At 36.8% G+C, this 27,445-nt stretch overlaps 3 protein-coding genes across 3 annotated transcripts; 1 reads left to right on the top strand and 2 right to left on the bottom strand.

The window, feature by feature from the left end:
- Positions 1-2,770: 2,770 nt before the first annotated feature.
- LOC127445043 (uncharacterized) lies at positions 2,771-7,956 on the top strand. Its single transcript, XM_051704781.1, has 6 exons — positions 2,771-2,885; positions 3,649-3,689; positions 3,782-4,129; positions 5,833-6,102; positions 7,444-7,494; positions 7,664-7,956. The coding sequence occupies exons 1-6, from the start codon at positions 2,869-2,871 to the stop codon at positions 7,741-7,743; spliced, it is 807 nt and encodes a 268-aa protein (XP_051560741.1). The 5' UTR covers positions 2,771-2,868; the 3' UTR covers positions 7,744-7,956.
- Positions 7,957-9,080: 1,124 nt separating this feature from the next.
- On the bottom strand, positions 9,081-14,682 carry LOC127445034 (perilipin-2-like). The gene is made up of 8 exons (XM_051704769.1): positions 14,593-14,682; positions 14,316-14,349; positions 13,966-14,149; positions 13,795-13,877; positions 13,080-13,365; positions 11,949-12,133; positions 10,291-10,422; positions 9,081-9,719 (listed from the first exon to the last, which is right to left on the bottom strand). The coding sequence occupies exons 2-8, from the start codon at positions 14,343-14,345 to the stop codon at positions 9,324-9,326; spliced, it is 1,296 nt and encodes a 431-aa protein (XP_051560729.1). The 5' UTR covers positions 14,346-14,349; positions 14,593-14,682; the 3' UTR covers positions 9,081-9,323.
- Positions 14,683-17,823: 3,141 nt separating this feature from the next.
- LOC127446675 (la-related protein 7-like) lies at positions 17,824-27,123 on the bottom strand. Its single transcript, XM_051707807.1, has 13 exons — positions 26,825-27,123; positions 26,463-26,680; positions 26,238-26,338; positions 26,068-26,151; positions 25,805-25,969; positions 25,230-25,332; positions 24,001-24,330; positions 20,374-20,521; positions 20,101-20,243; positions 19,855-19,964; positions 19,561-19,720; positions 19,329-19,420; positions 17,824-18,859 (listed from the first exon to the last, which is right to left on the bottom strand). Exons 2-13 carry the CDS (start codon positions 26,668-26,670, stop codon positions 18,785-18,787), a joined length of 1,719 nt encoding a protein of 572 aa, XP_051563767.1. The 5' UTR covers positions 26,671-26,680; positions 26,825-27,123; the 3' UTR covers positions 17,824-18,784.
- Positions 27,124-27,445: the final 322 nt, after the last annotated feature.

Raw genomic sequence — 27,445 nt, 5'->3', positions numbered from 1 at the left:
AGAAAGTTTTTTTTTTTTGATTATCGGTTAGTTTCAGAGTATTTATTAAATAATTGATTTCTATCAAGAATTCTGCAAAACTTAAATTTTATGTAGTAATAATAACTTCACTTTAGTTTACTGAACTTTAAGGCCTGCCTGTAAAGTTAGACGTCAACCCTTGACACACAAATCTCAGTAATGGTGATACTCAACAAACATCATTAAGTAAAATGTAAGCTCTTAACATCAACACACAACTACTAATCAATAGTAATGACAAAAACAACAACAGCAGCAGCACAAATAAAATCAGCAAATAAACAGCAGAAAAATAAGCCTACAACACTAACCACTAACCAAGTAGACATCTTTTCATGCATTTCACTTTGAATGTGTTGTCATTGTCATTAAAATGTAATATTTCGAGCCCCCCTTCACATTTCTTGATTGCAAGAACATTTTTCTTCAGTTTGTGTTTTATTTTTCCAAATAAAATTAAGGACTACTCTATTAATTTCTTTAGAGGTTTTGTTGTCAACATGCAAAGACAAGGATGGGTAGACAATTCTAGATAATCCATCTGTCTTGGACATAAAGGCTCTACCTAAAATGGACAGATCTCTTTGAAGCCAGTTGTTAAGTATACTTCTAGTTTTAAGCAGTACAGGTGAGACATTTAAATTTGGTCTGATAATCAAATATGAATTCCCAAATACTTCACATCATTTTTAACTGGTATACTGTTGATATGGGTTTCTGTGGTTTCACAGACAAATTATTTCACATTTAGGCATAGTGGACTAAAGCACTGAACTAGTAAGCAGAAGGTTGTTGGTTCAATCCCCACAGCCACCACTATTGTGTCCTTGAGCAAGGCACTTAACTCCAGGTTGCTCCAGGGGGATTGTTCCTGTAATAAGGGCACTGTAAGTTGCTTTGGATAAAAGCATCTGCCAAATGCATAAATGTAAATTTAGATAAATTGCATTTAAGCCCAGAAGCACTAGAAAAAGATTTAATTGCATTTAAAGCTGATATGACTTGGTCTCTGTTTTTAAAACAAAGTTGTATCATCTGATAGCTGTGAAATTATAATCTCCCTGTTAAAGATGTTAAGACCAGTGAAGCTCATGTTGCGTAAAATATCAACGGACAAAATTTCTGCTATAAATAAAAACGAAAAGGCACTTAAAGGGCAACCCTGACATATAGACCTTATTCACGTTAGCACCATCTTTGATTTTTAATGGGAATGACAATGAGGCTGCAAGGGATAAACTCACCATCTCTTCAATGGCACGAATGGTATAAAGCTGTATAAAGCTCCTAGATCACATTTTATTTTCCAGAACTCATGTTGTCTGGAGTTCTTTGTCTACTAAATGTTCTTAGAAAGATATTTTTTCAGTGTTTTGTCCACGGAATGATCCAGACACACTATAAACTGCAGTACAGTCCATTGAAGAGACTGTACATCTATCCCTCACAGGCTTATTCCCATTAAAAATCAAAGATGACGCTAGTGTGAATAAGGCGTGTAAATTATTAATATCTCTATAGAGCATTTTCACAACATTAATACATTTATTTCCAAATCCAAAAGCATCTAATGATTTGAAAAGGAATTGGTTTTCTACCCTGTCAAAGGCTTTAAAAAAGTCAAGAAATCAATGTATTGCATCGGAATTGATTCCTTACATATAGTCTACACTATAAGGTCCAAAACAAGCCGAATATTACAGCTGATGTGAAGCCAATTCATAAAACCTGTTTGTTTCATTTATGACTTGATCCAGACTCTGCTTTAATCTCTTAGAATACACTGTTGCAATCAATTTATAATCAAAATTCAGAAGTGTTACAGGTCACCAATTATCGATTATGGATAGGCTATATAATTACAGAGTAACTGGTTCACTTTCAATTCCTCCTCGAGTATCAGTTTTGTTTTGACGCTGTTCAGGGCTCATCATGGGTGAGATTTGTGTTCCCATGAGGTAGATGTGATCCTGTCACAAGTATAAATCTGTTTGAAGGGCAGTTTGCCAGTGTACCAAAACATACTTGTAAGACCATATTAATGTATGAGCAGACCTGATTTGAAACCTCAGGTCTCCTCAGCACAAAGAGGGGTGGGGGCATTTGTGACCTTGTTCTCACCCTTTTAAAGTTTGCGGAAGGAAGTGTTTGTAGGTTATAAATGTAAACACATAGCCATTGTGCAACAGAGATAGTGGTCTGTGCAATGCATAATCACCGAAAATAAACCTTCTGTCTTTGCTCCCCCACCAAGGTTGACCCAGAGTTTACTCATGTCCAACATTACACGCTGTCCAGAGAAACGAAACTGAAAAAGGTCCATCTAACAGTGCATTGTCTGGTGACTACGGTATTCAAGAAGTAGCTGTTCTAATGTATCTGATAACTAAAGGAAAGAGTACCATTAAGAAAAAAAAAGTCACATCTGTCGCTATATCTTTAATAACAATAGAACGCAAGTATCAAAGCACGTACATACATTAGTTTGTAAAAAGGGCGGCTTATTTTAGGATATCATTGCACTTCAGTCTGCTATCATTGTTTTAATTTGTTTTAGCAAAACATTGTACACACTGACTGCTGTTTCCTTTCTCTTAACGCTGCTTTTTAATAGAGAGAGAGAGAGAGAGAGAGAGAGAGAGAGAGAGAGAGAGAGAGAGAGAGAGAGAGAGAGAGAGAGAGCACCTCTTGAGAAAAAGAAACCATGGCGCCCTCCAGTGGTTGCTCAGGAAAACTGTAGCTAGTTTAAGTTTCGTTTATGAGAAATGAAGTGACAGTACATATTGCACAGTTGAACAGTTTTCAGTCATACACCTTGAGAGAAAGAGGAGACGACACAAATGCGAAATGGACAGGACTTACTGGTAAGAATGCCTTTAATAGAAATAGCTAGAGTAAAAGGCTAGTTGATGTAATGAAGAATTTTCGGTTATATTCTTTCTACTTTTTTGTTTCCAACATTATTATTATTTTTTTTTTTAATGTCTGTGGGAAATTTTCTGAAAATACATAAAGCTACTGTACATATAGTGTTTGTAGTTAACCCTACACGTTTGACTCAAGCTGTAGTATAAATGAACTGCTATATGGACATTTAGTAGCCTACAATAGCTAGGTAGGGGGCCGTTCAAACTGGTCAGTTGAACGGTTTTAGAGGGGTTTTGAAAACGTTTTATTTGGTCAGGCTGGGAAACCAGTTAAAAAGTGTTCAAAACCCATCTAAAACCAGCCTGACCAGCTATGGCCAGGCTGGACTACCAGCTAAAACCAGCCAACCATAGACTGTTTGTTGTTTTTGTTGTTTTTAGCAGGCATTACAACAATCATGCAATTGCAAACAATCATCATTTTGCAGTTTGCGCCATATACAAAGATTCATCCTTGTTAAATGTCAGTTGCATTCAGACAGAGGACTTCTTGGACTTTTAACAGCTTTTATCATAAGACAACTGCTAGAAAGAGTATTTTCATTTCACCAAGCAGCATCAACTTATCTGGAATCTGAAACTTAACCAGTTCAGTAGTAATGACTGTCAGCCTCTCCCTAATAAAGCCTATTCTTTAGATGTGGTTCATGGGGATGTCATGTTATGTCATATGACACTAATAATGAACATCTCTTTTCAGGATCTCGGTATATCTAATACTAGGGCATGGTATTTGTGTTGGTAAGTAGACCTTGACAAGAATACTACATAATTGATATACATTTATTTATTTATTTTATTTTATTTCTTTTAAATACTTATTTCCCCCATAGGCTCTTCTCCCCACTCGTCGGTGATCTACACCTCCTCAAAAGTGGGTCTCCCAGCTGTCCTGCCGTGCACTGTGACATCGCGCCTGGAGTCCTCTTACACACCTCACATTCAATGGCAGACCATTCATGATTCAGTGTTTGAGCGAATGGGAGAGAAGCTGTTTCAGGGGGAGGATTATAAGGGCCGTGTGGATATCCCAGAGGAGATGCTTGTGAGGGGAAACTGCTCTCTGTTCCTGCAGGATGTCCAGTTCAGTGATGCAGGCATTTACGAGAGTTACCTGGTGGTCGATGAATCAAGTATCAAGAGTCGAATTTTTATTCAGAGTGTCCAACTTGCAGTTATTGGTAAGGGCAAAGAGTTGAGCAAATTATAAAGATCAACACCAAAAGATCTTTGTATCTCCTGTAAAGGGGTACTTCACCCAGAAATAAAAATGCTGCCATCATTACCTCAGCCTCATATTGTTCCAAACCAGATGTCTTTCATTCTTCTGTTGAACACAAAAGGACTTGTTTGGAAGTATGTTAGCTTCAGTCACCACTTTCATTACATAATTTTGCATGAAAGTGAATGGTCACTGACGCTAACATTCTGCATTGACATGCCTATTTATTATTTTAATATGTTCCTTGAGGTTCACTTATAATGTTAGTAAAATTTTTGCAAAAAACAGTCATATATTTGTAAAAATAAGTTAAGACGAACTTACTGGATACCACCTCTTACTTGACTCTTGCCACCCCTGGCAAAAAATTATGGACACACCCCTGCCTGGTAGTATTAAGATGTGTATTAACAGGCGCAATCACCATTAACACCTGGTAATACGCGTGTCTTTTGACCAGTTGTGTTTGGATTTCGAGGAGAGAGAGTCTCCGATTTATGTTAGTGTGTTAACGTACACTAACTGCATGATTAGTGTCTTACTTTATTATAATAAAGTACAAAAAAGTATAATAACATATTGAAAATGTGAAAAATTGGTGCATAGTTTCTGCCAATTTCTTGCATTTAATCTAAGCGCAAACATTATGTTTAGAGCAGAATTGTCAGTTATTTTAGAGGAGTACATGTATTAGAGCTTTAGAGATGTGTGTGCTTCCCATCGGTGAAAATGTATTGAGATATCTGGCACTCCGAAAATTTTCAGTGAAATTGTGTTTGTATGCGCATTTTCAAATATTCTGATCGGATGTTTATTTCCTTCAAAAGCTGCACGTAAACGGCAAAGTTTATAATTTAAGCCTATCCACTGTCATGTATATACCACTATAGTGGATGCTACGTCCTGAATGCAGTACTTATAAAATTAAAACAAGTGTGACAGATAAAAATAGACCGTGACGGGAATTTTAAAACTCAGTCCGTCAAAATGACAGAGAAAGATTTTCTCTCGCGCAACCTCTGATCACAATGTGGAGGAAGTAGAGAAAGAGGCGTTTTGGCAGCTTGGTTTCAACAAAGGCTCTTTTTGCAGAGAGGAGGAAGTTTTGAGTTCTGAAACTTAGTATTTTTATAGCACAATGACCTCTTATATGTCAAAAGATCAAGGAAAATTTGATTCCTCATGTCATGACCCATTTAAATCGCTCTTTGAGATCCACTAAAAAAGTTATATAGGTTTGGATCTGCATGACGGTGAGTAAATGATGACAGAATTTTCATTTTTCATTTTCATTAAGCTGTGTGTTTGTTGACATGACAGCATAATGCAAAAGTTTTCTGTTACCAGTGTCATTGTAGAAATGCCCTATGTGCAATTAGCCATGATTAATTTACTAAAGAAGCAAAAGTGTCCGATAACAGGGGGGTCACCCTGTAACAGTTACCAAGATAAAGTGGCCATTTAGATGACTGCAGTCTTCAAGTGTACATAGTTTCAAACATATTTATCAAAATTACGGTATTATTAATTTCCTTGTGTACAACCCTTTTAATAAGGAAAAAACTGAGTGCTTCTTTTACTTATATGTTGCTATTGTCTAAATCAGTGTAATGGTTTCACCCCTCTACAGCCATCTGCCCAATTTTTTTCTTGCCACTGTAGATCACAAGAGCATCAAGTCTGTGGAAACTGGGGGAGAGCTGATCCTGGACCTGTTCACACATCAAGCCAAACAAGTAATTTTTCAGAACAGTAATGACACCAGTTGGACAGTCCTGTGGAAAAGAGGCAAAGTCACAAACAGGAAACATCATCTGACAGAGAGAGATGACAGGTTGCTCCTCAGGAGGGTTACGGCCAGCAGTGCCGGCACATATAAAGTTTTAGACTCACAGGGATTGGCCCTCAGCACAGTGAAGGTCTCAGTCAGAGGTACAACTTTTGTTGACTATATTGTTTACTTGTTATAACCAGTTGCACAGACATACACTCAGTGACCACTTTATAATCTGGTGACTGTGGAGGCCACTGGAGTACACTGAACTCATTGTCATGTTTCTGGAACCAGTTTGAGATGACGTGTGCTTTGTGACATGGCGCATTATCCTGCTGGAAGTAGCCATTAGAAGATCGGTAGACCATGGTCATGACGGGATGCACATGGTCAGCAACAATACTCAGGTAGGCTGTGGTATTTAAACGATGCCCAATTGGTATTTGAGTACCTAATGTCTGCCAAGAAAACATTCCCCACACCATAACACCACCACCTCCAGCCTGAACCGTTGTCACAAGGCAGGATGCATCCATGGATTCCTGTTTTTTATGTCAAATTCTGACCCTACCATCTGCATGTCGCAGCTGAAATCGAGATTCGTCAGACCAGGTGATGTTCCCAATCGTCTTCCATGCAGTTTTGGTGAGCCTGTGCCCAATGCATCCTCAGTTTCCTGTTCTTCTGCTGCTGTAGCCCATCCGCCTCAATGTTCGACGTGTTATATGTTCAGAAATTATTTTCTGCATAGCACTGTTATAACGTATGGTTATTTGGGTTACTGTCACCTTCCTGTCAGCTTGGACCAGTCTGGCCATTCTCCTCTGACCTCTCTCATTTACAAGCCGTTTTCGCCCACAGAACTGCCTCTCACTGGATGTTTTTTGTTTTTGGCATCATTCTGAGTAAACTCTAGGGACCATTGTGAATGAAAATCCCAGGAGATCAGCAGTTACAGAAATACTCAAACCAGCCCGTCTGGCACCAACAATCATACCATGGTCAAAGTCATTTAAATCTGATTTTCAGAGTTTGGTCTGAGCAGCAATTGAACCTGTTGACTATGTCTTTGTGATTTTATGCACTGAGTTGCTGCCAGATGATTGGCATCAATAAGCAGGTGTACAGGTGTACCTAATGACATGGTCACTGAGTGTATATTCAGCCTGTTTTAAAGGCATTTTTCACCCAAAAATAAAAAAATCTGTCTTACCCCATGTTGACTTGGAACACAAAAGGAGACGTTTGGCATAATGTTAGACTTTCGCATTCACTTTCGTTGCATCTTTTCCCCATACAATGAAAGTGAACGGTGACTGAGGCTAATATTCTGTCTAATATCTCATTTTATTTTCCACACATAAGAGAAAGTCAAACAGATGAGTAAATAATGACAGAATTTTCATATTAGGTGAACTATCCCTTTAAGTAATGGGTAAATGCCATTATAATGATATGATTAAAGACTCTGTTGTTCTCATTATTTCTCTCAATTACAGAACCGATGCCATCTAGAGAAGGAAGTTTCCAGAAAAATCATAGTCCATTAGGTAAGCTACATTCAAACAGAGGGGGCAAGAACATAAGTATAGAAATTCATAACTTAGCAACTGAATAATCTTTTAAGCAAACATACAGCTTGAAACTTGATATTTTTGACTTGTTCCGTGGAGCATCTCTTGAGCTCTGAATGTTTTTCCTTGCTGTCACCCATTCTAGGTGAAGCTACAATGAATATGCCTCCCCTAATGCTCATGATTTTTTTCCTCACTTTTCATTCAGTGCTTCTATTAATTTGAGAGAAAAATTGGTGTTAGCAATTCTTCTGCTTTTAACATTCGTAGTATGTTATCTGTTGTGTGAATAACTGTAGTCTATAGTACATGTACTGTAAATACCTAACACTTGTGTGTTCAAACCACCTTTACTGCACACAAAATTGTTAAAATAATGTAAAATAAATAAATAACATATAATGAATATATAACCAATAAATACAATAAATAAGAATGTACAGCATATGCACACTTGGTTGAGCTGATGCATGTAATTTATTCCATGTTAAAATTAAGTTTCTACATTACTCATTTTATCAATCATTTTGATAAATACTCTAATTTATATATGCTTTTCAAATCTTATTTTTATTTATTTTTTGCAATTTCCTTTTTTATTTAAGGATTTATAGCTAACTTAAAAGGTGAAATCAGGCATCCGTGGGCATGAAACAAAGACGCAGTTTAAAAAATTTGTTTTTCCATACTATATAAATCAGTGGTAATACCATTTCCTTATGCAGAAAAAATTGGTACAAGTCTATATGGCTTAAAAACTTTTTTTTTCCTTTTTTTTTTTTACCAAATATGAAGTTACTTAGTAAATGTAGAAAACAAAGAAAATTGGTTTGTTCTGGTTTTCAAGATTTAAATACAAAAAATCTTTGTCACTTAGGTCAAATATCCTCCCCTCAAACAAGACTGTGGAGGTGAAGGCATGGTCGAACGCCCGTCTGGGGAGAGAGAAAGCGGTAAGGACATCCACCTGAGATGAATTGCAAATAATTACTGTTTCCATGTTCGCAGTGAGAGACGGGGGAGATAAAAGCAGCCCAGTCCTCAGAGAGAGTTACACACCAGAAACTGTGTGTCTGTGCTCTGCTGAAAAGCTGATCTCAATTTCCATTGATGCTGAAAAGCAATCTTTTGTTTGACATAAAGCTGAGAAGCATTTTCTGTTATATTTGAATAAAAAGCTCCCACTTTCTCCTTTATCTGCTCCAAACACGAACCGTTGTTACACTGGTGCCGAAACCCGGGAGTGCAACAACAGTTTGTGTTTGGAGCAGATAAAGGAGGAAGTGGGAGCCAGTTTCCACAGTCCACGTGAGTCACTCTTTATTAAAATATAACAGAAAATGCTTTCCAGCTTCATGCCAAACAAAAGATTGCTTTTCAGCATCAGTGGAAATCGAGATCAGCTTTTCAGCTGCTTTTATCTCTCCTGTCTCTCACTGAAAACATGGAAACCGTAATTAGTAGCAAGTATAATAAGCATCTCAGGTGGATGTCCTTACCGCTTTCTCCCCAGATGGGCACTCGCCCATGCCCTCACCTCCACAAAGACAAACAGAAAAAAATAATATTAGAAATGTATTATTTTATTAGAAATGTAAAAAGGCAATAACAAGACAACAGATTATAAAAGGCACTTGAGGATTAGCTCATAAGCAATTTTAGATTGGTAAAGTTGAGACACTTTACCAGTACTATTCAGTGAAGCACAAGCATATGATTGCTACCACAGAGCATGTCTCCATTTGCTAAGAAGTGTCAGATTTTACTGACAGGAATAATTCAAATTAACAAAAGGTTCATTTTCTTTATTCCATTGACTGCATCTCCACTTCAGGCTGAGAGCTCTGTGATTTACTGGCTCTAGGGCCGCTTGCAGTTGTGTGTTCCATGCGTGGGTAAAATGGACCTACCAACCAATTGAGAGGGGTATTGTTGATCAGGTAGTCCATGACGTTATCCATGGAATCCCTTATTCTGTTCAGCTGAGATCGACTGGTGGTGAGGACTGTATCGGACAGATCTCCCAATACAGCAGCCTTACTGAAGCTGCTGTAGATCTCCATGGCCGAGTGGCTGACAGAGAGGGCCTGGATCTGGATGTGCTGAGGGAGACCCTTGAAGTTGGACACTAGGACCAGACATGTGGTCTGAAGCTGCTGGCTGAGGTTGTGGGCAATGGTCAAGGTGCGGGATTCAATTATCTGGTGGAAAGTATTTGTAAAACAAAGGTCATAAGATGTACTACGTAAATTAATTTAATGTGATTAAAAAAATAGATTTTGTAGTTGCTGCCCAAGGTTAAAGCAGGTGAAGTCTGAATTTTCTGTGCCACTAGCACTACCAAACGGAATTGCAAAAAGATTGACTGTTTCTTCTTGAATGCTCCCCAGTCTTCCATTGGTCAGTTAATCAGATAGTACCACCCCATACTCACACCATTGGTTCAGCAAGTGTTGCTATGTCGGGTTGGGATGCTCATACAAATTAAACAAGGTTTTGATACCACTACTAAGCCACTGTTTACACTTTTTGGGGAATGAGCCTACAGTTTGCTTACTTATAGTTGTCTGTACATTAAGCTGGGATATGAGAAAATGCATTGCATTTACATTCCCCCAATAACATCTATACTGACTATTCCGAAATAGTTTAAAAAATGCTTCATTTTAAATCCTAGACCTAGAGCACCTACAAAAGGGCACATTTTCCTGAATTGCAGGTTATGTTTAGGATATTTACCAACCACATGCAAAATAGAGATGTCTTGGTTACCTCAGCTTCATTGTCTGTGACCCTATCGTTCTCATCTTGACTCTGAGATGTAGTATTCCAGCCCAATAGTACACTCAGTTTCTCCTGAATCTTCTGGTTAGCACCATCAATTTTCTTCCGGGTATATTCAATCTAATAACAAGGACAAAACATTAGGAGATGGTCAGACAGAGAATCTAATGTGCATGCCCCATTTTTATCTTCCCCATTTCTCTTACAGTATCTTATAGTATGTATAAGTATTTAGGGCAACAAAATCTTTTGACAGCACATGGCGTATTAAAATTAAACTTCATTTTTTTTCTACTTTAAACTTTAAGACAGTCCTGACCATCTTCAATTGAGAATGCATGTTGCATTATGAAGCGCACAATACGGCAATGAAGACCCTGTGCAATTGTGCAGCTGAGGACCTACATAATGGATGAATGGGGGAAAATTCCACTTTTTAAACTTAACAAACATGTGTCTTCAGTGCCCAAATGCTTAATAAGTGTTATTAGAAGAAATTGTGATGTTTTACAGTGGTAAACACTCGACTGTCCCAACTTTTTTGGAGTGTATTGCAATCATCTGATTTGAAATTACTGTACATTAAAAAAAAACAAAACAAAAACAAAAAAAAAAACAATGAAAATTACAAGGCAAAACATCATATAATGTTTAGTTGTAATGTTTTCAATATAGTAAAGGGTGAATATAATTTACAGATCACTCCTTTTTGTTTTTATTAGCATTTATCATACTGTCCCAACTACTTCAGAATTGGGGTTGTAAATTGTGATTGGTCTTCTTTCTTACATTTATTTAACAATCTATAGTTGTCTTTCCACTGCAAAAGCTGCACATAAGCAGCGTTATATGTTGATTCTACTGCCAAGCCAACAGAAAACAAGATAAATGCTGAGAGCCATGACAATTGCAAAGTTTAAACTATAAGCAGCTCTGAAGTGGCATTTCACTTACACAATAGGCTGATCTAACAGTGAAATCGGAAACAGTAGGTTGAATTTACTTTAGCTAAAATCTGTCTGTGTTTACCGAAATTGGAAACACAGCCCCCAGTGGCCAAAGTGGTAAGTGTTGTTGGTCATATGGGCATGTGTGAGCTCCATTTTGTGTGAGTGTCCACGGAGGGATGGCAAAAGCAATTGGTGAAGCAAGTTGCTTTCAGCTGTACAGGATGTAATACAGTACAGCATATTTTATAAACTGTACCCTCCAACCCAAACCCCAAACCAAACCTAACCATCAGTACAGTAAAAATGTAAAGTTAGAGGGAAAAATGCAGCCTCTGAATCATGCTCGTCACTGATTATACGAATACGATTATTCCTGGTTTCAATGTGGGATCCGAACCCGGGTATTGCTAGCTGCTGACACAACATGCTTCCCGTCACACCACAAGGGAAGGTAAACATGTTGGAACCGATGCAAAATGTTTTAATAGGAAATGCAGCTTGTCTGTGACTCTGCATATTGTGGCTGATTCCAGGGTACCGGAACTCTGAAACAACATGCCAACTTCCTTTGTGATCATGTTTTTTGCAAAACTAAAGCCTAAACCTAAGCTTACTGAAAACTTTAACTCTATTATTTAGCTGCACTGGTCTTTCCCTCAGGAAATATAAATCAAGTTTTAGCTCATGTCAACCTACCAGATCCATGGTGTGGTTTAGCTGGGATATGGACTCTTGGCTGCGTTGCATGGTATTACGGACATTGGCCACAGCTCTCTGGTAAGCCCTGTCCCTCACCTTGCTGGAGAGAGACCCCAGTCGCACATAGTAACTGGGTGCATCTTGGTCATTGTCAAATCCCATTGCCTTTTTCAGTCCACATTCTGAAACAATGTGAAAGAAAGACAAACAAAAAGAGAAATGGGACAAAGAATCAGTTGTTAGATTGTGGATATTCCACAGGCATGATCTCCATTTATAATCTAAAGCGGTTCTCATCTTGTCTTGCTTCAGGAACCAGATTTAACATTGTACATCAAATGGCGACCTACAGTATCAAAATGTTTAGCATAAAAAAGTAACAAAAAGGCCCAACAATATGCCGAATTATTAACACGATCAGAGGCTGAATAGAAAATTGACCATCTTAAGTGACAGATGAATTTGTACAAAAATACAATTGAGTATGGATGTAGAAAAACAAAAGACAAGGCTATGTGTTTTCTCCGCCTTTTTGAAGGTTGAGAAGCCTATTTATTTTGCTATCCTAACTGCATGGTTCTATGGATAGTTACATTTAATTATTCACATTTATCATTGTATTTTCCCTGCACTCCTTATGAGAACAGACCTACGACCCAATATTTGGTTGTTGAGAACCACTGATCTTAACAAAGATTAGTGTGGCTCCAGAATCACAAATGAACTTTTAGATTCCTAATAAAGGATCTCTTTGAGATGTGCTTAAGTCAGATGTTCCACAAATGAATTGGATTAGTAGGCCTTTTTCTTTTCCAGGAAAACTGAGTATTTCCCACTTTCCTTCTAAATATAATCGTATGAAATATTAGGCACTCAAAACAGAACATACAGTATGAATATTAGAACAGAGGTGGTCTTGTTTCAATGTAAGTATTTTAACACCTCATAAGATGTCACAAGACCACCACAAGAGGAATCTTAAATATACATATGCAGTTGTTAGAGCACAGAAGGTTCTTATAGATAAGCACTGAGCTAAAGGCATTCTTTTGGAATCTTAAGAAATACTCTATACATTTCCTGGAAACTTCCTAATATCATGAAATGCCAATCTCATCACATTCTGACCTTTTTCCTCTTCAGTTCCTGATAAGTACTGCTCCACCAGAGTCTCGGACGTGCTCAGTGCTGTGTCCACTCCACTGCTCACCAGCTTCACCATCCTGCTCTCCATCATGGTTTGAACACCACCACTGACCACTGTCCTGGTCTTTTCCATGCCATCCTGCACTGCTCCTCTGGTTTTGTCCACCACTCCACTAAGGGTGTGGGAGATAGTTTCCTTGGCACCATTCATGGTCCCAGTGACAGCTTCCTTAGCTCCTGTCACTGCCTCTCTGGCATTGGTGACAATCTGAAAGACAAGCATGAAGATTAAAATCATCTAGTTGTGTTAATATACGCAAACATGAAAGTCAACTAATTGGGTGATGATGAGAGATGATGAGTGTCTTTAAGGAGGTAAGAAAAACTACCATTTAGCGTTAACCTCATGTTGCTCATGTTGCTTCAGACCCATCTGACTTTCTTTCTTCCTTGGTACACAAAAGGACATGATAAGCAGAATATTAGCTTCAGTCACCATTCACTTTCATTGCATATGTTTCCATTCAATGAAAGTGAACGATGACTGAGGCCATCATTTTGCATCTCCATTTGTGAAGAAAGAAAGTCAAACGGGTTTGGAACAACACAAGGGAGAGTAATTGAGGACAGTCATTTAATTTACAGTTGAACTATCACTTTAAATAATATTACTGTTTGAGGTTTATACTGTAAATACCTGATCAGAGGGCTTGTGTAGGATCGGCAAAGTCTTCTCTATCTTATTCAGTCCTTTACATGCCAGGGTATTTGCCAAAGAGACTACAGAGATAAACAATAACTTAAAAAAAAATACTTATTCATATTTTAATACGCTCTGATTTGGAGTTTCAAACAAAAAACAATGTACTTTGAGGTTCTAGTTTCCCAATGAATGGCAAAGCACTGTTAAAAGCAGCTGAGGTTATGGTCTTCACACCATTCTCAGCCACCTCGCAGACAGACTTCAAGTATGGATGGTTTTCCTTGGTGTTGCAGTACACATTTGACACCATGTCATAGGTGGAAATCACCAAGGGAAGGTGAGCCACATTCTAGAAATGCCAAAGAGTCAGAATAAACTGATTAAATCATTAGATAGACTAGCTAACAACTGCATTTCATTTGTAAAAAGAATATTATTATGCATGCATAACGAAGAGTAGCCTAGTCACTTGAAACTGGAGTGAAGTTTATGAATGGAGATTCAAATGAACACACCTGGTTTGTCATAACGTCCACTGAAGCCATGTCACTGTAATAAGCAGAAAAATATTATACATAAATAAAAACATCAACAAGAGGGAATTAAAAGGGGACAAAAGGTAAACGTTAACCTAAAGATTATTCATTGAATGAAATGATGAAATGACGAAAAACTACACACAGAAAAAGCATTAAATATCAACAACCCATATATATATATATATATATATATATATATATATATATATATATATATATATATATATATATATATATATATATCGGCATTTACCTTTTGTTGTCGTCTTCTAACGCTCGGGGCAGAATTGAGGAACTCACACACAACTGCTCTGATGAGAAGTGAGCGACTGTTCAGGGTTTTTATAGGAACTCCTCTTGAAAGACTGATGATGCAGTCCAAAGGTCAGGAGCGCGCAGACGGGGATGTCTAAGGTCACTGTCTGTCACTGACACAGTAGCGTGACGGTAAAAACTTAAATCAACAACCCGTTTAAATTAATCGAATAACCCGTGAGAAACATGTTTCGTTCTTTAGACTGTTGTGTTTTACAAATACTGTAATCTAATGTGTGACTCCGATACTGAATCAACTTCGCTTTTTGTTGACCTAATAGCTAAGTTATCTAGGTGAAAGTTCACACATTCACTAAACATCCGTAATACAGCTATAAGGGACTATGATCCGTGATCTAATAAAAATACATTATTGGTTCATCAGTTTGTGGTGACAATATGCTGATATGGAAGATATCAAAGTGCAAGAGAATAACATCCCATATGATGTCATATAAAATTTGTCATGCCAAAATGTTGGTCAATATTAAAGGGATAGTCCACCCAAAAAATCATGCCATCCCAGATGTGTTTGACTTTCTTTCTTCTGCAGAACACAAAGATTTTTAGAAAAATGTCTGGGTCATTGACAAATACCCTTACACAAATTGAGAGTTCACTGCAAATTTGCCGCAAACTTGCCATAAATTCGCCTCATATAATTTTCACATGCAAATGAGCTTTGCGGCAAACTTGCGGCAAATTGTCCATTGTTGCCAAAGGTTTGCCGGAGGTTCACCACTACCGGTGAAGAGCTGCAAAGTTCTGGCAAACATTTGCAGCAAATCACAAGCTCGTTTACATGTGAAAATAACAAGCGGCAAATTTGCGGCTAGTTTAGATTTTTTTGTAAGGGTAAGGTTGTCTGAGGTGACAAAAATTAGAAATATTTAAAAAAATCTGGTTTAGGGGCCTGGTTGCTCAGCAAGTAAAGACGCTGACTACTACACCTGGAGTCGCGAGTTCAAATCCAGGGTGTGCTGAGTGACTCCAGCCAGGCTACCTAAGCAACCAAATTGGCCTGGTTGCTAGGGAGGGTAGAGTCATGTTGGGTTAACCTCCTCGTGGTCGCTATAATGCGGTTCTCGCTCTCGGTGGGGCACGTGGTGAGTTGTGTGTGGATGCCGCGGAGAATAGCTTGAAGCCTCCACACGTGCTAGGTCTCCACGGTAAAAAAAATTAAAATCTGGTTTAAAAAAGATGTGTCAACTTTATAGACATGTAATCTTTGAGTTCATGTTGTTTTAAAAAAATTGTTTGAAAACATTTATAGCATTTTGTAAAAAAAATATATCTATTTAATAAATTTACTATTTAATCAAGTAAAAGGTATTAAAATAGTGTCCCATCATTAATTCCAAAAAGTTTTCAAACATATGTTTCCAGGTAAATTTTTTATTTATATTTTTTTTTAAATATCATGAATTTTTAAGTCAAGAATATCAAGAAGTTTTCTCATGGTTGCACCAAATGACCTGAACCAAATGTGCCTTTTCATTAAAATGTAAAAAATATTGATATTTAGTGATATGACAAAATTATGATTTGTTTTTAAATATTCACACACGGTCTTGTGGATCTAAAGAGACCTTCTCTGTTTTATGATTTTTGTCACATGACAACAAAATTAATACCTACATATTGTTTGCACCACATGAGTTTGATTTGGTGGACAAAAGTTTTTTAAATATTAAAAACATTTTAAAATAAAATTATTTCACTGCATTTAAAAAAAAAAAAATTATTATAAAAGATTATTCAGCACAACTCGTGCCAACATTTCTTTTTTTCAAGAATTTCAGCTTTTAATGAGACTTTGGATTTTTTTTTATACTATCTCCTGACGGTTGTACCACATGACATTTTTTACTTTAAGCCACAGAAGAAAATATATAAATGACTTTAAACTTAGTAATTGAAAACATGTTCATTATAGAAGAGGTGTATCCAAGTAATTGTTTTGTGTGAATTGCATTTTGTAATGTATTTTTAAAAAATAATTTATTAGATGTGGACAAAAAAAAATTGCGTCATATCATTGACCCATCTCCACTCTGTTAGTCCAATAAATGCAAGTAAATGGTGGCCAGAACTTTGAAACTCCAAAAAGCACATAAATGCAGCATAAAATAATACCATTCCATGGGTTTAATCCATGTCTTCTGAAGTAATATGATAGATGTTGGTGAGAAACAGATCAAATTTTAAGTACTTTTTACAACATACATTTTTATAAATTCTCCTCTCTGCCCAGTAGGTGGCGCTATGCACAAAAAATGCAAATGGCCAAAAACTAAAGAAGAAGAGCGCTTAGGAGGGCTGTTTGAAAGTAGCCATTTATGGTAAAAAAGGACTTTAATATTGCTTCAGAAGAGATGGATTAAACCCACTGGAGCTCTGGCCACCATTCACTTGCAATGTCATCTAAATTCAGTAACCACTGAAATAAGTAAATAACTGTGTGCAATAATTGTGTCTTAGGGGATTTGATCTATGAGCCAATGTTTAAAACAACACAGTTACATTCCCACATTCAGTATGTTTCAGTGTCCTCACTTGACCTGTCATCCTTTCCAAATGGATCTTGCTACACAGATTCACACAGCCCATAAACCAAAGATTCTTCACAAACAAACCACAACATCATATACTTTAAAACTTTTAAACAAAGTCATGGAAATTAAGAAGAAGACGACAAAAAAAAAAAAAAAAAAAAGAATGTGCACTATGTCATTGAATAAGTTCACAACTCTAAACATACAGCAGATTGACAAGTGTCAAAGAGATATAGGTTCCTCAGTAGTAGGATTGTCAACAGGTAAGACAGTAGTGGCATGCTATACTTTATCTAAAACTATTCTAAACAAAGATTTGATCTCATGATAATTGAGACATGGATTGTTTGCACTTTTAAAAAGTCATGTCACACGGCAGGATCATTTAAAACGAACTAGTGATAAAGAGTGATAAGAATTGGTAAAAAATTAAAAAGTAGTGACCATTAAGACATGCACTTTCAAATATTCACTTATACAGTTCACAAATAAAAAATGTAACCTCAAATAATTTAATAGAAATATTAACAACAACAACAACAACACTTTCATGTAGTCCATTTCATGAATTGCAGCCTACATTTCTGGGCAGCAACTCTTCATTTCCAGGGGTTTATCTTACAGGACCAAACTATGATGGATAGTTAATTGTTTTTTTTAATTGTTTGTGAAGATTTCATACATTCAGAAAGAGGCTTTGCTTAAGTTCACAAGGCACCAGCCAAAGTTTTTATTTTTCTTCTGTGACCACCACATGACCTGGTCTATTACTCTCAAACAGCATTGCAAAGAAGTTTTATAATCCTCTTGAGGATGACATTACAGCTTTCTGGACTACCCATGCAGATTTTGTGGGGGTATCAGAGTCAATCAGCAGTCAGATGTAAAAACTCTGCAGCACATCAGAGAAACCATTTTTTTTTTATTTTTTAACCTGAATTTAAAGAAATTGTAATTATCTTAATCAGAGTAGTCATCTTAATTTTTGACTAGAATGAAAACAAGGCTGTGAGGGATAGACTTACAGTTTCTTCAACAAACAAAAACACCAATGCTTTCAAAAAATAATTTTATTAAAAAAAAATCCATTACAAGGGCCAATGTGAAAACATCTATTTAAATGTAACCCTGCTTGCTTCATTTAGAAAAAAAAATGGAACACTACTATATTTTTCATAAATACATTCTTCGCACACTCATTACAGTCCAGACTGGATCTGTAAACAACTTAAAAAATATCTCTCATGCAAAATAAACACATTACACCTGAAACTCTTAAAGATCAGTGAGACTAAGAATTCTTTCAAGGTTAAAAAACAAAACAAAAAAAATCAATGGTGGATATGTCAGACATCTTAGTTCTGCAATGTAATTCAAGCCTTTTGGGAACATTTTAAATGCAAAACTTTATCACTAATTAAAGAAAGTACTTAGTTTGACATATAATTACTTTAATAACAGGTCTAATAAACACACAAAAGCATAAAAGAAAAATATTTTACAATTCATTGTCAAAAGTCATTTGAAATTGCTTTTAAAATTTTGCCTTTAAGGAATTATTGCTCAGTGAGACCATCAGTCATCAAAGCGAATGTGCTTGCTTGCTTCCTTGGCCCGAGCGATGATGATTTTCTCAGCTTTAGAAATGAGCTATTAAAATCAATGAGACAAATATTATTTGATGGCAATGGAGCAATTGTTTGTGCTTCATAAAATCTAATAATAATGTACAGTGTCTCTTTAATTTCACGTTTAAAAAAAAGACTATAAACCTTATTCACTCTAGCGCCATCTTTGATTTTTATTGAGAATGACAATGAGGCTGTGAGGGATAGACTTACAGTCTCTTCAATGGGCTGTACTGCAGTTTAAAGTGTTTTTGGATTGTTCTGCAGACAAAACATTGATAAAATATCTGTCCAAGAACATTCAGTATACAAAGAACTCCAGACAACATGAGTTGTGGAAAATCAGATGTGATGTAGGAGCTTTATACAGCTTTATACCGTTCGTGCCATTGAAGAGATGGTAAGTCTATCCCTAACAGCCTCATTGTCATTCCCATTAAAAATCAAAGATGGTGCTAGCTTGAATATGGTCTATTGAACAATTAACCTACCTTTTCTGTCCCTCGTTTTTTTTCCCTAGGTCTGTTGAGCTTTGCTTGTCGGTCCACCAAAATCTTCTGCCAGTACCTTTGCTCATGGTCACCTTTTTATCAAAGACGACAATAATAATAATCATTAAAAAAATAATAATTGACATAATATTACAAAACATTTTTTAAGCCAAATACCAATATTTCTCAGAACTGTAATAATTAGAAGTGTTTCTAAAATGCTGATTCTAACCAGAGAGGAGTTCAAGATTCCAGTTGTGTTTTTTCTGCAGTTCTGATCGAGCTGTGATGATCGCCTGTGCATCTTCAGGACTTTTGCAGCGTATATAACCCTCTGCATCTCCATCAAGAATATCCACATAGGCCACAGCTGACACCTCAGAGAGTGTATCCTATACAAATGAAAAAGAACAGCTCACACAAAACACTTCCTATTTATTTTGATGCAACAAAACTGACAATCAATTAGGCAACAAGCATTTATCCAAGTTTACAAAACTAAACAACTTCAGTCTCAGCACTGTACCTTAATGCACTTCTTGCTTGGCAACGGTTGGTTATAGCTAATTTTGACAATGACTCCACTCACAAATTCAGGGCCAGAAGAGTTTTCTTTCTTAGCTGTATCCTTACAAGCTTTGGGGAAGGAATAAATAATAGTAAATAGCAAAAATAAAACCTTTACTCATCGACATGTCATAAAAGTGAGATTTTTGCAAACTTTAACACTATGGATGACGTGGCCAGCTTTGTCCAAACAACAAATACTCACAATCATTGTTATCATGCTCTTTAGTCTGCGTGATGTCACACCCAATGGGCTTCTGATTGATCTGAGTGACTGACTGTTTCAGAGTAGCCATGCATCGCTTCTGCAATGTCAGGTACTCCTGCTTCAGGGTCAGCCACACTTTCCTAGTAGTTGGACATAGGGGACACAGATCAACCCTCAAGACATTTATTTGACAGACAGTCATTTCACTGAACCCACTTAATTATTTCAACCGACTTAAAAGAACTTCTAAAACAATTCCGTTTTGCTTACTTTGAGAGGACTCTGAGCGGGATGACCTCTTCTCCAATTTTCAATCTATCCTTATGCTTCTTCTTTCTCTTCCTCTTGGCCTTCAATACAGAATCATCTTTCTTTTCAGGAACTAGCAGTTCTTCATTCTTCCCCTCAGATGACAAATCTATGCACCAAAGAACATGAATTGACAACTGAATTTACATGAGAAGTCACATTAAGTACACAGTCCTAAAGGCCTATTCAAACGGAGAGCAAAAATAAACTGTAAACGACTTAAAACGAAACAGTTTCCATTAGTGGATTTTTACGATGCCAATAATTAAGTTGGTGGAAAAGGCTGATAACAGATTAACAGGTTGATTGTATAAATCAATTTAAAAAACAATGTAAAAAAATACATAAAAAAAATCTTAGTCTTTCCGTACATTAAAGGTCACAGGCATGGAGGCTACAAAAATGAATAAAATCCTAGATGCAGTTTATTGTGCAACCAAAATCCTAATAATAACCACGAAAAATAAAAATAAAATATGGTGCATAATGCAGGAGTTTTATCAATAAATCAGCCCAAAATACGTTGGGGACTCTCATTCTTAAATATGACTCTATTCAGCAGCCATATCACCATGCAGCTCTTGCCTGGTTGCCCACTATAGCTAAACAGGGTTGAGCCTGGCCAGTACCTGGATGGGAGACCTCCTGGGGAAAACTACAGTTGCTGCTGGAAGAGGTATTAGGGAGGCCAGCAGGGGGTGCTCACCCTGTGGTCTGTGTGGGTCCTAATGCCCCAGTATAGTGATGGGAACACTATACTGTAAAAAGGCACTGTCTTTTGGATGAGATGTTAAACTGAGGTCCTGACTGTCTGTGGTCATTAAAAATCCCAAATTTCCCCCATAGGCCCTTCTCAATCATGGCCTCCTAATAATCCCTATCCATTAATTGGCTGTATCACTTTACTCTCTCCTCTCCACCAATAGCTGGTGTGTGGTGAGTGTACTGGTGCACTATGGCTGTTGTGGCATCATTAAGGTGGATGCTGCACACTGGTGGTGATTGAGGAGAGTCCCCCTATTCTATGTAAAGCGCTTTGAGTGCCTAGAAAAGCGCTATATAAATGTAAGGAATTATTTTAAAATGATGGCTACTTGGCTATGTTACAAAGGTCAATTTTCCAAATTACGCTTTTCATAGCATGTATATTATATATATAAGGTTAAACATATGGATGAATGATTGGGTCAAAATGAGTCAATGATGAAAGATTTATATAAAGCAAACCCCCACGAGAATCAAGCCATTTTAACTGTAAAACGGAATAACAAAAACTATCTGCAACTTTCTGCATAGATTTTTACCAATAATGATTGTAACAAAAAGCAACTATTGGCTAATAGTTAATCTGTAAAATGGTATATCGGTCTACCTCTAGTTACCATGGAACAATTAATAACTAGGATAAAATTCAGCCGAAAATGTACCCTTCGCTAAGCTGTACCTTTTGCCGTTCACCATTTCTCTGACAAGCGCTTTTTTTTTTTCCAATCAGGAGTAATGTGTGTTTGAGTAGTTGTAAGCAGAATTTTGACGACCCGTCCTCAAATCTCATTCACTTTCACACATTCAACAAAAATAGTGAAAATACACATAAGAACCAATGTGCATAATTTATTTTCCTCTACCTTGTTTAAACTTTCGCATGGCACTGCTACGCGTCCTGTGCGCAGCTCTTGACAGCCTAAAGCGTTGATGTCAGGTGCACTCATGTAAACAAGGTCATTCTTGCATGCACGCCAGTTTCAAATGAGTGACGAGGTGAATTAACACTTGCATTTCGATCTGTTCCTCACACAACACTATCATATGGCTTAAGAAGAATTGAAATCTAAGGCATGAGTGTTATGGGTGACTTTAATGGTGCTTTGGTGTGTGCTTTCGGAGTTTGGACAGCCACAAACATGATCCTCTCGTCCCTCAAAAGTAATACTGATTTTGAATGACGAGGGTGAGTAAATGATGGTGGAAAGGTCAGTTTTTATTCAAGTTTATCAGTATCATAAATCAGGTGCAAATTATTGCCCAGAGGTCCTGACTGCTACCGAAACAGCCCGTAGACGGCGCTGTCATGTGATACTTGTTACTTTTTTGTTTTGTTTCAAAGAGGGGTGTGACCTGAAAAAATTGAGAACCACTGCACTAATGTTATCAAGTGTTTAATCACCATCAAATGACGCTTTTCTCTTTTCAATTGACAGTAATAATCGTTTGCCTCAATTCTGATTCAGAGACTCCGCAGTTTTTAATCAAATTACTGTGTAATTTATCAATTTCTTTTACAAGAAGTCAGATAAATATGCATTAAAATATCACTTTTCTTTGCATCCCATGTAAGAATATTATAAATTCCGTTTATGAGAATTTTTTGCCAAAAAAAACGCGCCATTCACAACAATTACACATTAATTCCTATGGGAAGTTCTGCAAACGGACCTTAGCAAAGGGTCAATAAAGGCTAAATGTAATGCAATTGCTGACAAATTGGGAATGTATTATTTTAAAATATATTTATACTATAAAAACATAGCACCATTTTACAGCAACATCGGTACTATAATTACAGACAGTTCAGCTATATTTTTTTGTCATTGTGCTTAATATTGCTCTCTCACTATCACCGTTTAGCTTTAAAGCATGCAATTTATGTTCTGTTGAATGTCTTGTACTTTGTATTGAAGTGAGTGAAAATTGTATTATCAGATGGGCTGACCTTTTGTCTGTAATTCTATTCACTTTTTCGTTTCGCTCTAGGTGTGAACAGACCTTAAGGGATAGTTCACCCAAAAATGAAAATAAATAAATAAATAAAATAAAATACAAATAATAATCTGTCTTTTTATTTAATCTGTGGAACACAAAAAAGATTATGTTAGGCAGAAGGTAAAGAGAAAAGATGCAATGAAAGTAAATGGTGACTAAAGAATGTCATTCTGCCAAACATTTTTATGTTCCATGGAAGAAAGTTACTCACATTGGACAGCATTTGTGGCATAATGTTGATTACCACAAAAATGAATTTCGACTAGTCCTTCTTTAATTTAAAAAAGCAAAAATCTGGGTTACAGAGAGGAACTTATAATGGAAGTGAATGGGGGCCAATCTGTGAACATTAAAATACTCACTGTTTCAAAAGTTTAGCCACAAAACAAACAATGTGTTAACATGATTTTAGTGTGATAAAATCACTTACTAACCTTTTGTGTGCAAAGTTATAGCCAATTTTACAACTTCGTTGCCATGACGATGTAATGCCAACAAACCCTAAAATGACTGTAAAAATGACGACAAACACTTTTACAGCTAAAATAAGACATGAGTTTTAACAAAAGAATTAATGTAACCTTTTTTATAAAATTATAAGTTTCACATTTCTGCCCCATTCACTTCAAATGTAAGTGCCTCACTGTAAGCTCAATTTTTTCTTTTTTTTTTTTTTTTTTTTTTTTTTTTTAAGAAAAGGAGGGACGAGTCAATTTATTTTTGTGGTAATCAACATTATGCCACAAATACTGTCGATTGAGCTTAACTTGTATTGAACCCGGAATATTCCTTTAATTCTCTCAAATAAACCAAAACAATGTCTACCTTTCATCTCACTCTCCTTGTTTTCTTCCTTTTCTACTTTCCTCATTTTAGCCGGCATCCCATCCTGGCCCTCGGCGTTTGATACCTCAGCACTGTGAGATCTTCGTCTCTTCTTCTCTGCTTTCTTGCCTGCCGTGCTTGTAGGTGTTACAGGGTTTTCTGTTGTAAATTCATCGGCTAGTTGTTTCATTGGCTCAGTGGTAACCTCAGCCTCTGTGGTACCTTCTGTGTCCTTCACTTCATCTACTACCATTTCTTCAGCAGCACTGTTTTTATGCCCACTTCGGGATCTTTTTTTCTTCTTCTTTTTCTTGCCATCCTCTTCCTCATCTGAAAGTAGAAAATGTAGTAAATAATGAAGTGCTACCAATATTGCAAATAATTGAGATTGTGATTAACGATAAAAAAATAAATAATAATAAATAAATAAAAAAAACTACAAATCCACATTGTAGAATGAATAGTCTCTGATCTCTTTTGTGTCACATGGTAATGTTGCAGAATAAATAAAAGCAGCCTTTTAAAAGGAATAGTTCACCCAAAAATGAAGTCTCTCATCATTTACTCACCCTCATGACATCCCAGATGTGACTCTCTTCTGCAGAACACAAATGAATATTTTTAGAATATCTCAGCTCTGTAGGTCCATGGGACACATAAAGGCAGCATAAAAGTAATCCATACGATTCCAGTGATTTAATCAATGACTTCTGAAGCGATATAAACCATGTATTGGTAAGAACAGACAAAAATAACTATTTTTCACTGCACATCTTGCCATTGCAGTCTCTTGGCATGATTATGATTTCAAGCTCAATTACACTTCCTAGTGCTTAATGCATGTGTAGAGCGCTAGATGGCGCTAGGAAGTGTAATCGATCTTGCAATCATGGTCGCCAAGGAGACTGCTGATGTCGAGATTGTGTTACATTTTGGTCTGGTCCAAAACCAATTGGATCGCTTCACAAGACATGGATTTAACCACTGGAGTCTTATGGATTACTTCTATGCTGCCTTTAGGCTTTTTGGAGCTTTAAAGTTCTGATCACCATTCACTTGCATTGTATGGACCTACAGAGTTGAAATATTCCTCTAAAAATCTTTGTGTTCTGCAGAAGAAAGAAAGTGATGCACATCTGGGATGGCATGAGGGTGAGTAAATGATAAGAACATTTTCATTTTTGAGTGAACTATTCCTTTAACAGCAATAAGGTATTTCAATATGTTACCTTGTGTATCCTGGACAGCATCAAAGGGGATAGTTTTTTTTTTACAGGTCTTCGGAAAGATGCCTGGCTTCCTTGGAGCATCTTCTGGAGGATTGTTCAGCACCTTATGAAACACATAGTGAATTAGAATGAATTTTGTTCCTCCAGACTCCAGAGGGGACACAACTACTACACACAACATGGCCAAAAAAGTTCTTAAAGGGATAGTTAATCCAAACATTTTTATTCTCTCATCATTTACTCACCCTCGTGCCATCCCAGATGTGTATGACTTACTTTCTTCTGCAAAAGATAAATTAAGATTTTTAGAATATCTCAGTTCTGTAGGTCCATACAATGCAAGTAAATGCCTTTATGTCCTCTTTGGAGCATCAAACTTCTGGCAACCATTCACTTACTTTGAATGGACCAACAGAGCTGAGATATTTTTCTAAAAATCTTTGTGTTCCGCAGAAGAAATATGGTCATACACAACTGGGATAGCATGAGGGTGAGTATTCAATTTTGGGTTAACTATCCCTTTAAAGATTGTTTGTTAGTATTCAGAATGCAAAATTATTTCTAGAGTCCGTTACCTCTATAGCTTTCTGTGCCTGTTCTTCTGTCTCAAACTCCACAAAGGCGAATCCTTTAGGGTGTCCTGTGGACTTATACCTGGGGATGCTAACATAAACCACATTTCCACACTTGCTAAACACTCGCTCTACCCAAAGGTGGTTGACCGTCCTCGGCAACAGCTCCTGAAACACAATTTCAATATATTATGAGGGAGGACACATCGGACACATACAAGGAGAAAATATGTGAAATGATCTGTCCTTCTTTTACAAGCATTTACCACATAAACTGTGCGGCTGTCCACATCTTTTGGACTCTCGCCGAGCGGACACTTCCGTCGAATTCGCGTTCCCTTGAGATTGACCTATGAATACAACAGCCATCAGGACTTACAACATAAGCCGAAACATAAAAAAAATAAAGAAAGAAAAAAAGTAAGTAAAAACACACCTCTACTACTGTTGAATTTTTAAGAGCCCTGGCTATCAATTTAATATCTGTTGTTAACTTCTTCATTCGGTTGAATGATGTTAACACAGATATGTCAATATCTGCAGAGAAGCAAACATAATGTTAGTTTAATCGTTGCATTTTAAATACTAGCCTGTGCAAAAAACCAAAAGCAAAACAATAAACCAGACCGTGTGATGTGCATACTCGGAGACTGATACTTACAGCCATCTCTGGACTGTTCAATGAGGCCTTTCATGAATCTGTCCTTGTGAAGATTCACATCGCCAAACCAGAATTCCACCTGCTTCTTCACATCAGCTAGCAGCTGTTTCACTCGAGATCTCTTCTTTTTCTCATTCTCTCGCTTTTTTTCACTAATGCTTGCAGAGGCGGCGTCCCCTCCAGTGGGAATCTTTTCTGTGTCTATCATCTTCCTATGACTGTCATAATAAGGAATTGGTTATAGAGGCAACGTGTAAATATAGCTGTACTGATTTGAGGTTTATGTGTGTTGTGTTATTAACATTATGACTGCGAGTATGTCGAGTAGAGTGACTATATCAAAGCCACAGACGTTAACTTACCTTACTTGCACCGTCACTTTTATCTTCCAAACGTTAGGCGAGCGTTTCACAGTTACACGCTAAACCGCGTTAAAATACTCGCTTTAGATCACCATGGATACGCTTTCAGGCATTGATTCTCCAGTTGCAGCGAAAAACTTAGCCGATTTCCTAACAGTTTTCGTGTGCAAACAAATGCTGGTGTCAGTCACGCACAAATGTAATGAATTGAGTAATGTTTTCACGTATGTACATTCATAAAAACGACGCTCAAACGCACAAAGTTCTTCTACTTCGTGTCGCACAGAGATGACGTTGACGCTGCGCCGGGAAATTTAAAGAGGGCGTGCAAAAAGCGCCAGGCTATTTGATTTATTTGTAAAATAATTTTTTTTTGTAAAGACATTGCAGTGATACCCATTGTTTTTGCACTATACTATTCAAAACTAAAAATGAAAGGCATGTGTTTTCAAAATAAATAAATAAATAAATAAATAATGGAAATGCTCTTTCCCATTTCTCTAATAACTGATTTCTTTCTTTCTTTTTTTTTTTTTGTTTGTTCTCACTGTCCTTTGAAGATATACAATTTAGTATAAATAAAGATATTACGATATTAACTATTAAAAGGGTAACACTTTT

This window comes from Myxocyprinus asiaticus, chromosome 1 (assembly GCF_019703515.2).
Source record: "Myxocyprinus asiaticus isolate MX2 ecotype Aquarium Trade chromosome 1, UBuf_Myxa_2, whole genome shotgun sequence".
Classification (NCBI taxonomy): Eukaryota; Metazoa; Chordata; class Actinopteri; order Cypriniformes; family Catostomidae; genus Myxocyprinus; species Myxocyprinus asiaticus.
Note: the sequence above shows the minus strand (reverse complement) of the source record. Positions and strands in the feature narration are given on the sequence as shown.

Coding starts and splice junctions, on each gene's coding strand:
- LOC127445043 (XM_051704781.1), top strand. Junction 3,690..3,781: donor AGGGCATGGTATTTGTGTTG/GTAAGTAGACCT, acceptor TTTCCCCCATAG/GCTCTTCTCCCCACTCGTCG. Junction 6,103..7,443: donor AGTGAAGGTCTCAGTCAGAG/GTACAACTTTTG, acceptor TCTCAATTACAG/AACCGATGCCATCTAGAGAA.
- LOC127445034 (XM_051704769.1), bottom strand. CDS start 14,345: ATGGCTTCAGTGGACGTTATGACAAACCAG. Junction 13,878..13,965: donor TGGGAAACTAGAACCTCAAA/GTACATTGTTTT, acceptor TTATCTCTGTAG/TCTCTTTGGCAAATACCCTG. Junction 13,366..13,794: donor TACACAAGCCCTCTGATCAG/GTATTTACAGTA, acceptor CTTGTCTTTCAG/ATTGTCACCAATGCCAGAGA.
- LOC127446675 (XM_051707807.1), bottom strand. CDS start 26,670: ATGATAGACACAGAAAAGATTCCCACTGGAGGGGACGCCGCCTCTGCA. Junction 20,522..24,000: donor CAAGGAGAGTGAGATGAAAG/GTAGACATTGTT, acceptor TTTGGTGCATAG/ATTTGTCATCTGAGGGGAAG. Junction 18,860..19,328: donor AAAAACGAGGGACAGAAAAG/GTAGGTTAATTG, acceptor TGATTTTAATAG/CTCATTTCTAAAGCTGAGAA.